The sequence below is a fragment of the Leopardus geoffroyi genome, chromosome D3, assembly GCF_018350155.1.
Source record: "Leopardus geoffroyi isolate Oge1 chromosome D3, O.geoffroyi_Oge1_pat1.0, whole genome shotgun sequence".
Lineage (NCBI taxonomy): Eukaryota > Metazoa > Chordata > Mammalia > Carnivora > Felidae > Leopardus > Leopardus geoffroyi.
The window spans coordinates 40918573-40931641 of NC_059339.1; the positions used below are offsets into that span (position 1 = coordinate 40918573).

At 45.0% G+C, this 13069-nt stretch overlaps 1 protein-coding gene across 1 annotated transcript in view; it reads right to left on the minus strand.

Annotated features, from left to right (window-relative positions):
* The window catches only part of EMILIN2 (elastin microfibril interfacer 2), a 52920-nt gene that overhangs the window by 22711 nt on the left and 17140 nt on the right, over positions 1-13069 (minus strand). The window contains exon 3 of the mRNA XM_045458786.1: positions 2517-2692. Within this exon, the coding sequence (XP_045314742.1) occupies positions 2517-2692 (176 nt within the window). The remainder of the gene's footprint in view (positions 1-2516; positions 2693-13069) is intronic.

Sequence of the window (13069 nt, forward strand, 5' to 3'; positions counted from 1 at the left end):
CAGAATGGTTTTGGGCATTTTAACAGCTGCATTGGAAGCTAGAAGAAAAGGGAGTGATGCTTTCAAAATTCTAAAGGAAAATTATTTCCAATCTAGAACTCTAAAGTAGAATAAAAATATTTTCAGACTATAAAATATTAGGAAGTGTACATCCCATACAATATTCTCATAAAACTACTGGAGAATGTGCTCTACCAAAACAAGGGAGTACATTGAGAACAATCAAAGAGTATAGGAAGCAGGGAATCGGTCGGAGGGAAACAAGTAAGATCACAGGCTGGCAGCTGTGAACAAGGAAAAGAGGATGACCAGTCCTGGCGGGGATTGCTCCAGGAAGAAGGTGAAACTGATGTGTCTGAACATAATGAGAGGACATCTAAATAATCACCCTGAGGACAGTTCGGGTTAAAATAGGGACAAAGACATAAAAAAAAAAAAAAAAAAAAAAAAAAAAAAAAAAACAAGCAAAGGAAAATATAAAACAATCACTAACTCTAAAAAAACCAAAAAGCTATATAGGAAAGCCAACAGATTCATAGCATACTACATAGCTCAGCTGTACACATTATCTACCTAGTTACCACAACATAAATAAGAAGTATTAAGTAAATTAAAAATCTGGTATAAACGGTATGGAAAGGATGAGGGTATAGGAGCCATGTGCTGGAAAACAGATGAAAAGGAGTCATAATTTCACCTTCCATAATGAGAAGTCAATAGATATGGAGGTTGGGGAGCCTGGATGGCTCAGTAGGTTAAACATCTGACTCTTGATTTTGGCTGAGGTCATGATCTCATAGTTCATGAGTTCAAGCCCTGCCGCAGGCTCTGTGCTAGCCTGCTTGGGATTCTCTCCCTCTCTCTGCCTCTCCCCCACTCATACACACATGGTACGCACACACACGCACTCTCTCTCTCAAGATAAAATAAAATAAAAAAACTTGAAAAATAGATATGGAGGTAAATTCCAAAAGACCATCTAAAGAGTTTAAAGTAATTATCCTTGGGAAGGGAAAGTGGGGGAGAAAGGGAGGTCACTGCTTTCCTAATAATCCTTTTAAAGCTATTCAACTCTTATGGGTTTAAACTTGTATAAAATAAAAATAAAACAAAAGTAACCTATTATGATCCAACAGATCCCCTTCATGTGAGCCCATCATAGTACCTATCAGGACGTATTGCAATTACGTGTCTGATGTTTGCCTTTCATGAGTTCAAGGACTGTCTGCCTTGTTTTTCACTTTTCCCAAGTGAAAATTTATTTTTGGGACAGAGAGAGACAGAGCATGAACGGGGGAGGGGCAGAGAGAGAGGGAGACACAGAACCGGAAACAGGCTCCAGGCTCTGAGCCATCAGCCCAGAGCCCGACGCGGGGCTCAAACTCACGGACCGCGAGATCGTGACCTGGCTGAAGTCGGACGCTTAACCGACTGCGCCACCCAGGCGCCCCATAGAAATTATTTTAAAATCTATTTTACAAACAATATGGGGAAACACTACAAGTTTCAAAATTGACAATACTTCATGGGAAAACATAATCATTTCAAGACGACTTAAACATCAAATTGGTAAGAAAATCTAGGTTACATTTATTCTCACTCAACTTAAAAAAGAGGAAAGATAAAGTGACATAGAATAAAAGGACAGAAAATTTTTAGCCATAAAAGTCATTCTCTTGATGTTATAATTAAAAGCAAAGGTGAAAATTATCATTGCTTTCTTAGTTATTCACTGAATTTGTGCTACTTCCAAAAAAATTCGCAAACAAATTTAAGAACAACTTCACTGGATACATCGAACTTGGGGCTTACCTTTGCAAATCTCTCACCCTAAACAGAATGAGGATGATTCTGATACACCTATTTTTTTTTTTAATGTTTATTTATTTTTGAGAGAGAGACAGACAGAGACGGAGACAGAGACAGAATGTGAGCACGGGAGGGGCAGACAGAGAGGGAGACACAGAATCTGAAGCAGGCTCCAGACTCTATGCTGTCAGCACAGGGCCAGACGCGGGGCTCGAACCCATGAACCACGGGATCGTGACCTGAGCTGAAGTTGACACTCAACCGACTGAACCACCCAAGCGCCCCTGATTACCTATTTTTAAAACAACAATTAGTTTCTTCAAATTCAGATCTATGGGAGCTTGTAGACAAAAAGTAAAAACCAAGCATCACTACATATGAATCTCTTCGCATCTGTGCCCACACTACCCCAGTCTGAAACCATCAGCCTCCCCTACGCTGATTGCCAAATCCTTTGCTTTCACAAACCAGCCCTAACAAAGCAATTTACTTGCCACACAAAACAAAACAAATCAAAACAAAACTGTACTCTGATTGCTACTGCTTCTGCAAATAAATTTGTATGCCACATGCGTCTACTGTAGGCGTACATGCGTGTTACTGGAAGACCCTGGAGAGCTCCACATTCTAAATCATAAATCCTACGGTCTGCAGAAGCACTGGAAAGAGCAGCGGTGGCCATACACAGGGAAGCACAAAGAAGTTACCTGTGGCTTTCTTCACGCTGTTTCGAGGCCGAGCGGGCGTGGGGCGGGGAGTCTTCACAGGGTCCCTGGGACCTTCCTGGCAGTCTCCCCCTCTAAAACCAGGGCAGCACCTCCATTCCAACTGAGTCACCGTCTTGTACTTGGTGACGTATCTGGGTCTGAAGTTCACACGATACCTGCCGAGGAAAAGGGTGGCATCTCTCTTTACTGGCTATTGCCAGCGCCCCGGGCCCCCCTGACTTGTACCCGAATGAAGAGGATCCAGGTCACTCAGGGCTCTGCCTGCCCTCTCCACGCTGACCCAGAAGAGACCACTGGCCTTTTCAGTCCAGCCCTGATGCCTGGGGCTCAGCCAAAATAGGACTGGCCTCCTTCAACCCACCTGCACTCAGCTGCCCTCCCACTAAAGGCCAGAAAGACAGACAACCTAGAAAAGCCTGGCCCCACAATTCCTAAAACTGAGCTTTTGTTTCGCACACAAATTTTTGTTCCACGATTCACTGCTTTGTGGAGATTTTTTTTCTGGGTAACTCAGGGTCATTTGTTTTGTACTTTATTTATTTATTTTTAAATGTTTGTTTATTTTTAAAAGAGAGAGAGAGCACGAGTTGAGGAGCAGAGAGAGAGGGAGACACAGAATCCGAAGCAGGCTCCAGGCTCTGAGCTGTCAGCACAGAGCCCGATGCGGGGCTCGGACCCACAAACCATGAGATCATGACCTGAGCCGAATTCGGACGCTCAACCGACTGAGACACCCAGGCACCCCTTTTTTTTTTTTTTTTTTTTTTTTGTATTTTAAAGAAACCTCCCGGACACCTTCATCTCCATAGCATTTGTGCTTTCATCTTGGCACCTTCCTTCCTGCAAAGGCAGCAGGCCATGAGCCTTCAGAGAGGGCACCTCATGCTAGCTGTGTCCAGACCTTTTTAAAAAGATGCCCTGGGGGCACCTGGGTGGCTCGGTTGGTTAAGCATCCGACTTCAGCTCAGGTCACGATCTCACCATTGGTGAGTTCGAGCCCCACATTGGGCTCTGTGCTGTTAGGGCAGAGCCCGCTTCAGATCCTCTGTCTCCCTCTTTCTTGGCCCCTCACTTGCTTGCGCTGTCTCTCTCTCAAAAATAAAATGAACAGGGGCGCCTGGGTGGTGCAGTCGGTTGAGCGTCCGACTTCAGCCAGGTCACGATCTCGTGGTCCGTGAGTTCGAGCCCCGCGTCGGGCTCTGGGCTGATGGCTCAGAGCCTGGAGCCTGTTTCCGATTCTGTGTCTCCCTCTCTCTCTGCCCCTCCCCCGTTCATGCTCTGTCTCTCTCTGTCCCAAAAATAAACGTTGAAAAAAAAAAATAAAATAAAATAAAATAAAATGAACATTTAAAAAACGATTATAAAAATAAATACATAAATAAAAATAAAAAATAAAAAGATTCCCTGATTTGTAGAGCTAATGGTAGAAATAAGGATCCCTTTTTAAGTGCACGTTCCCCCATGCACGTGCATATCACACCGAGATTCTTGTGATAGCTGTAAAGTCCTCCAGACCCAGTGCTGGGCCTGGGCCAGAGAGTGGCAACCCAGCAGCCCCCCGTACACTCAGAGGATGGATGCAGGGGTCTCACACCCCCAGGTGCCCCTGCTCACAGCACAGATGCGGGCCACTCCTTAACTTATCCCAACTTCTTCTTCCAGCTTGGAAGCATGGCTCTCTAGAACGTCCTCACTGTCTCTTCACTGTGAACACCAGCACTAGCAGCTGCCCTCCTCCTTGGGGGCCAATTCCCTGAAAGGAATCAGCTCTCTGTCACTTCCCTAGGACTGTGTGCTGCTCAGAGGGGCATTGGGGGGCCCATGGGGACTGGTGCCGGTCAGGTGACTCCACCTCAGCACCAGCCTTGCTGAGGGTGTAGTTCAAAGTCACACTCCCAAGAAAATTGCAAATTAGTAAATGTAATGGGCTTTTGGCATCCTTCCTGAGGGTCAAAACCCTGACAACTAAAACTTTAGGTGTAAGGAACTCCCCCATCGCCAGGACCCAAGGTGATCCTCTGGAATTCCCAGAAGGCCCTGGGGACAGCACTGACCCAAATGTTAGTGTCCCAACACCTGTCTCTGTCCCTGGTTCACCGGCCCTTCTAGGGCAGTGCTTCGAAACCTTAGCTGAGTGTCAGAATCACTAGGGAAGAGTGAAAAACTGCAGATGCCTGACTCTCACCCTCAGAGATTCTATTTACTTGGCTTGCAGTGGGGCCTGGGGACACAAGTTTTGAGAAGCCCCAGAGGGAGACTTTTTCAAAACAGAAGACAAAGCCGAATGAATGAAACAGAAAAGGGGGGGGGGGCGTGGGGCAAGACCTCGCTTCTAGGCTCTTTATTCCCTCTTATTGCCACCACACACCCCATTAAGGCCTAACTATTTATAGAGTTTCCCCTTTTCACAAATGGGAAAACAGAGGCTCACAGAGGTTAAGTGACCTGTCCAAGTTCCAACTGTCAGGAAGGGCCAGGGCTGGGATTTAAACCCAAGTGTTTGCCCCTGTACCCCAGACGGTCCTCCCAGCACACAGAAGCAGAGACTCGGGTGGAGAGAACTCCACCCACCCAGAGATATTCCAGAAGGCTGTGTAAGCAGGGTCAAAGGACAGCTGCCATCCCCATTCAGCAAACACTTGTCTGAACATCTGACACGGTCCACATTAGCCCCTAGCCCCCTTGCACCCAACCTACCAAAAAAGTCCCTGTGTGGTCCTAAAAACTATTAAAAAAAAAAATCAAGAGTGCTTGCTTCAGCAGCACATATGCTAAAAAAAAAAAAGAAGAAGAAGAAAGAAAGAAAAAATTCCACTTCATTGTTTTGCATGTTCAAGTATAGCATAATGCTGCAAAAATGTGTAATCTCAGAAAAACTTGGTTCCTCTGAGCATTTAAGACTGAATGTGAAAATGTGTTTGCTCTCGGGTTTTGTACACGTGCCAGCAGATGACAGCCCATAGCAAACCCTTTTGGACGCGGCTGCGAGGGACCAGGAGAGCAAACCCTGAGCCTGTGACCCGCACCCCCCACCCAGAGGCCTCAACCCCAACCACAGAGCTGAGTATAAGAAAGTGCTTGCCTTTCCAGCACACCTCATTATTTTCTTTAAAGGCAGTTATTATTTTGGAGCCAGCTCATAACTTAGGAAAGTTCCCTGGAGTTCCTGCCTTCCTCTCCAGCCCCACGCACATTCCCCGCTCCCACCCTCTGCCTAATCGGCTTGCTGTAGGGTTTCCGGTTTGCTGCAATGGAGTTCAGGGTGACAGCATTTCTAACAGAGTTTTAAGTCCAGCGTGTGGAAGAGGCCTTCCTGGCTAGTGATGACAGCTGGAAGTGATCAGGCGGCCACCTCCAGCCGTGGGAAAGCTCACGTTCCGACTGCTCCGTGCACAGGGACATAGATCCCAGAGGCAGCCATGGGTCCTCAATCTGGGGGATGTGAGGGAAAGAGGTAGGGTTGTGCGACCCCACAGCCCCACTGGGATTTTCCCTGCAGAAATGGGTTCCTGCCTCCATCGGAGCCAGCCAGTAGGTCCTCCAGAGGATGGGAGGAACACAGCATGATGCCCAGATCCTCCTTCTGTCCCTCAGTGCTCTGCAGGACAATATCCCTGACAGGGAGCTTTAAAAAAAAAAAGCCCACGTCTTTACACTCAAAATTCTAATTTAACTGGCCTGGGGGCAGGGGTGTCCAGGCATGTGTACCTTTCAAAAACCCCCCAAGTAACTGTCAGGTTGAGCAGTGCAGCCCATAAGTCAGGGCACCCATAGGCCCTCCCTCCTCACGGGAGCTTGGAGCCTCTGAGGCAACCAGGCAGGGGAAGTGAATCGACCGAAAGCAGCCCAAGTGTTAACTCCAAGGGCCCATGGGCTATAAGCACACAGAAGGTGCCCCAGGGACACTTAGTGAATCAGCTGACTGCACCCAGCTGAGGGACTGATAGCCAAAGGGACAGAGTCAAGGCGGTGCTGGGCTAAAGCTGGAAGGCTGACTCAGGCTACAGCCTTGGCCCCCATCCCAATCTTGGGCAGGGACTGTAACAAAATCCTGTCTCCCAGGGGAGCCCTGGCCACAGCTGCCTCAGGTGCTCTTGGGGGCTCCCGGTGGGGAGGGGAGTTGGCAGCCCGAGCCTGCCCCCACGCTAGCCAGCACTCCGCATCTCAGCCTCTCCTCAACTCTCCTCCCCCACCATCTACCCCTGAAACCCTTTTGGGGTGGGGGGTGGGGAACAAGGGTTCACCATTTTTAGGAGTTCATCCACTGTGTCTAATGTGTAATATTAGATCAACCCAGAAGATTCTCCTTAGAAGGAAGGTGGCAAGAAAAGGACTGGAAAAGCTGAATCAGGGTTCAGGGACCATATGACTGGAATGTACACATTAAAACAAAATATGACAAAATGATTGTGCCTCCATTGGACATCTATCACCCCCGATAAAGACTCCTTCCTACTGACAGATAACGTATTCTTTCATAATACGCTTTGGTTCACACTTGTTCAGTGTTTGTCTTTTCACAGACCATAAGCCCTACGAGGGCAAGAATCCCTGTTGGTTTTGTTCTCTACAACATCCCCATTTTTAAAGACAGCAATCTGTCCTATTGTAGGTGCTCAATAAAGAATGAAGTATTAATCATTAATCAAACAATAATGAATGATACTAAGTCTACTTTTGACATGGTTTTGGGGAATCCAATGTCCATATTAAAAGCCCCAGAGTTGTCCTCAGGTCTAACCCCAACCGATGTGAATTCCTAAGTCTTCCCAGAATGAAATCAAGCTCCAGAGTCCTCGGGTCATAATGAGTTAGGCAAGAATCACACACCAGAAGGTGACCTTCAGTGGTGTTGTCCAGTTATATAGCCATTAATCAGGTGTGGCTATTTTAATCTAAAGTGATTAAAAGTAAACAAAATTGAACATTCATTTCCTCAGTCACGTTGGCCACATTTGAGGTGCTCAGTAGCCACATGCAGTATTAGCATGAACATCTCAATCATTACAGGGAGGTCTCCGGGACAGAGCTGGCCTAGACCTTCATGAGACTATCAAGGGAATGACAATGGGCATACATCTGTTCATCTCTTCATTCCTATCTCACACCCACCCATCTTCTCTCTCCTCCCACATTCCTTCCGGGTTGCCAGTAGAAGGCTTTCAGAAATAGCCACACATCACTGGCAGAGGATCATGTAGACAGCTGTTCTACAAGGTAAGGCTCATTTCCCTGCATTTAGTATTCGCCTGTAACTTCTTACTTGATTCATGCCACTAACAGTGCACAAATCTAAAGCCCAGTGCCCCACTGACTGGGATTCCTCCCAAGAACAGACTTTCTAGTAAATTCCTCTCTTTCTTCCAGGCACTGGCTTGTCCCCAAAGCCCCGGAGCCAACTCTTCTTGCTTCATCCCACGAGTGGTCCTGTACAGTATTGACTGGAATGGACTCTCAGGATGGAGAAGGAAGCTAGAAAGAAGAGGTGCCTCCTTCTCTTTTGTAGGGAGCATCCTAGGCCTGAAGGGATAACCACTGATCTGGGACAAAGTCAGCATGTACATACAAGCAAGAATTCATTTCATGGAGTTTTCAGGATGCCCATCCAAGGCAGACTCGTTTATCTGGCATTCAGGTACTACACCAAGTTTTCCACATCCAGACATGGTAATTGACTTTTTGTTTTTAACTGTGGTAAATATGTATAACATGTGGGTAAAATACCCATAACATAAAATAAACAAGTGGGACTACATTGAACTGAAAAGCTTCTGCACAGCAAAGGAAACCATCATAATAAACATGCAACCTATTGAATGGGAGAAAATATTTGCAAATCCTGTATCTGATAAGGGGCTAATATCCAAATACATAAAGAACTCATACAACTTAAAGCGAAATGTGTGTGAGTGTATGTGCATATATATATATATATGTATATGTATATATATGCATATATATGCTTAAAAAGTAGGCATATAAGTCGGCATAAAAAGTAGTGTGTGTGTGTGTGTGTGTGTATATATATATATATTATATATATATATATATATATATGTTTAAAAAGTAGGCAGAGGATCTGAATAGACATCTTTCCAAAGAAGACATCCAGATGGCCAACAGGTTCATGAAAAGGTGCTCAACATCACTGCTCATCGGGGAAATGCACATCAAAACCATAATGAGATATCACCTCACGCCTGTCAGTGTGGCTGGTGTCAAGAAAGACAAGAAATAGCAAGTGTTGGTGAGGATGTGGAGAAAAGGGAACCCTGGTGCACTGTTGGTGGCAATGTAAACAGGAGCAGCCACTATGGAAAACAGTATGGAAATTCCTCAAAAAATTAAAAACAAAACCACCATATGATCCAGCAACCTTACTTCTGGACACTGATCTGAAGAAACACTAACTTGAAAAGATAACTGCACCCCCATGTGCACTGCAGCATTATTCGCAATAGCCAAGATTAGGATGCAACTTACATATCCATGGATAGACACTTGAATGAATGGATGGATGGATGGATGGATGAATAAAGATGTGGTACACACACACACAGACATATACACACAGAGGAATATTACTTAGCCATAAAAAAGAATGAAATCCAGCCACCTGTGACAACATAGATAGAACCTGAGGGTATTATGCTAAATGAAATAAGTCAGTGGCACCTGGGTGGCTCAGCTGGTTAAGTGCCCGACTCGGTTTAGGCTCAGGTCATGATGTCAGGGTTCTAGGAGTCCAAACCCCGCATCAGTCTCTGTGCTGGCAGTGCAGAGCCTACTTGGGATTCTCTCTCCTTCTCTCTCTGCCCCTCCCCTACTCACGCTGTATCTGTCTCTCTCAAGATAAATAAACTTAAAAAGAAATTTAAAGGGCACCTGCATGGCTCAGTCAGTTAAGCATTGGACTTCGGCTCAGGTCATGATCACAAAGCTCGTGGGTTTGAGCCCCAAGTCAGGCTCTCTACTGACAGCTCAGAGCCTGGAACCTGTTTTGGATTCAGGGTCTCCGTCTCTCTCTGCCACTCCCTTTCACTCTCTCAAAAATAAACATTAACAAAATTAAAAATGATAAAAATAAAAAAAATAAATAAGTCAGACAAAGACAAATACCATATGATATCACTTATATGTGGAAACAAAAAAACACAAAGTAACTAAAAACCAAGCTTACAGTTACAGAGAACAGATTGGTGTTTGCCAGGTGGGAGAAATGGGTGCACTGTTTTTTTAATTTAAATTAATTGAATAATTTATAATAAAAAAAAAGAATGGGAGAAATGTACCAACCCTAGGTCTAAAGGGGCCAGGAGAGGACAAGGCTGTAACCAGAGCATTAGGAGAAGGCTGCTGGACAGGAGCTGTGGCCTTTCGTAGAGGAAACAGTCACTGCCCATTTTCACTTGGAGGGAGAGGGCAGGTGACTTACAGTGGCCAGACCAGTGGGAAGCCAGATGGTGAGGGAACCCAGTGACCAGTACTAGTGAGATAATTCTGGAAACAGCAACCAACTGTAAGTATCCCTAGACTAAAAGCAAAAGCCCTTCTCATTAGTTCCCTGAGTGACAGACAAGGAACTTCCCACCTCTGGGCCACAGTTTCATCAATACAATGAAAGGATTAAATTACAATCCATCCAGGTCAGACTCCTAGAACAAAATCAGGAGGGAGAAGGAGAGAAAATGGATCTGGGGACAAACAGAAAGTGGCCAGCACATGCTGCTAGACAGACACAAGGAAACCACAATATCTAAGAAGGAAAGGGGAAAGAGTATGTCAAGAAGGCAGACAAGGTCATATTTCCAGCGCTGCTGAGAGGGTCGAGTAACAGAAGAACTGAGAGATATTGTTCTTAAGACAAGGAGATTCTCGGTGAACTGAGCCAGCGCTGCTCAGATCAACGTTGAGAGAGGACGCTGGGTCAGAATAAAAAATGAAATAAGCAAGAGGAGGTACAGACCAAAAAACCTCTTCCATCAAGTTTGCTTGTGATGGGAAATGAGAAATAGGGTGGTAACCAGGAGGTAAGGGGGGCTGAAGAAGAATATTTTCCCCCTAAGTTCAGGAAAATCCTAACCAGGGAAGAGTGCTGAAAGACAGGATGAAGTAGAGAGGGCAGTGAGAGAGCCATGGAGAAGCATTCCTGGTCCTCATCCAGGAAAGACTGCTCTGGTGAATGAGCCCTGTCTGCGTGGACACGGGGCAGGGGTGAGTGGAGTAGCGTGCAAGGGTATAATTGAGTCAAACCCAGTCCCTAAAAAAGATTTCCATCTTAACTATTTTGAAGAGCCCAGTTCAGTGGCATTAAGTCCATTTACATTGTTCACAACCGTCACCCCCATCCATCCCCAGAATTCCTTTCATTTTCCCAAACTGAAGCTCTGCACCCATTAAACACCAGCTTCCCATTTCCCCTCTCCCCAACCTCAGCCCCTGCAACCACCATCTCACTCTCTGTCTCTGTGAATTGGACCTCCCCAGGGACTTCATATTAAGTGGGATGATACAGCATCTGTCCTTTTACGACTGACTTATATCACTTAGCACAATGTCCTTGTAGGAGAAAAAAAAAAACTTTTCCTCTACCCTCTTAGGTTTGTTCTGGGTCTTGTGAATTAAACTGACAAAAGACAGATTCACAGGAGGAAAGACATCCAAACTGTATGGATGTTAATGTTTTTTACATGCATGGAGGTTTCACAGAAAAGAAGTGAAAACAAGCAGTGGGACTCAGGGGACTATATACCATTTTAACACAGGGTGATAAATTGTGAAGTCACTAGACCAAGGAAAAGGGGTTTGGGCTTCTAGGGGCAATAAATTGTGGGACTATAGCTAGGAAATCTAGAGGGGAAACTCATGGAAGATAAGGGCTATTTCAGTAAGGCTTGCATATGCAGACTTATCTTGGTGCCAACTGTGTATCTGCAGTGACAAAGGTCATTCTCTTCAGCATGGTACGGGAGAGGCAGGAAACTTAGAACCCTGATTTTAGACAGAAAGAGGGAAGACAGAGGGCTCTTCTTGTCTCTGCTTTTTCTCAACTGTCTTCAGCTCAAAATAATCAATATGTCAAAGTGGCATGTTTGGGGTGGCCTGCTCTGAACTCCTTTACCCTCAAGGTTCATTCACGTTGTAGCACGTGTCAAAATTTCCTTTCTTTTCCATAGCAATTCACTTTCACAAAGTTTGGTCTCATGTTCTGATTTAGAGATTGACAAGACAGCAAACTAATTTTTCTAAAAACTACTTGTGACGGGGCGCCTGGGTGGCTCAGTCGGTTGAGCGTCCGACTTCAGCTCAGGTCACGATCTCACGGTTTGTGAGTTCGAGCCCCGCGTCAGGCTCTGGGCTGATGGCTCAGAGCCTGGAGCCTGCTTCCGATTCTGTGTCTCCCTCTCTCTCTGCCCCTCCCCCATTCATGCTCTGTCTCTCTCTGTCTCAAAAATAAATAAACATTAAAAAAAAAATTTTTTTTAAAAAAACTACTTGTGACAAATGGGTTTTTTTTTTTCCTGGCTTTTGTTATTATTGCTTTTTTTTTTTTTTTAAATCAATCAACGAATAAATAGACGTGTTTTTAATGGAAGTAACAACAGAAAATAGAGTCAGGCAATAATGGCTATAAAGTTTGAAACTGGAAGTGATTCCAGAATGATAGGGAAGGAAAAGTGGTTCTGCACCAGCAGGAGAGACGCTTGCCATTTGATTTCAATCCACTCTGTTTTACAATCAAACCTTGGCCATTTGAAACCATGTACATCTACAATGACAATCTCTGCAATCCGAGGAGATGACTCTACCCGTCCCAGGTCCCTCCCAATGCTAATTTTCCACAGGATGAAGAAGTCTCCCACACAGGACAAAGTGAAGGAACCAAAGGGCCTTCTTCCAGGTTAAAGCACATCACACACACAAACCACAATTTTCATCTTATCTTTTTCTGCTCCATGACACATTTTTAATTAGATCTCTGCATGGAGAAATTAATGGAAGGAAAGAAATAGAGTATCTTCCTTGACTTTGTTGGCAAATTCATCTAGGTGTTAAAAGCCAGAATGCTCGGGCAAATATATTTCTGAAATACAAAATGCACCCAACAAAACTAAAACCTTGATGAGCCCTGATTGAAATCAGATTACAAGATAGGTTTGTACACTTAAAAAAATAATAACAGATCCTAGACCAAAGCAATGTGTTCAAAATGAAAATGTACACAAAAGAGCCTGTCTGCTTCCCAGTACAAAGGACATATTTGCTGGGGACACCAGGATCGTAAGTTGCTTATTTTTGTTTCCTCTTGAATTAATTTCCTCGCGTACTTAGAGTAGCAAGTTAGATTTCAAAAACCTGCAATCTTCTTTACCCCTCAGTAGTTTGCTCGGATCACACAGACTTGTAAAAAGTAATACCCCTGTCCCGACACACCCACCCAGTTCTTTACAATTATCACCCACTTCACCCTGGGGAAGTCTCTGCAGTGGTGAAGGAGGGGGATTCTGGAACACCACAGCAGCTTAGGGGAG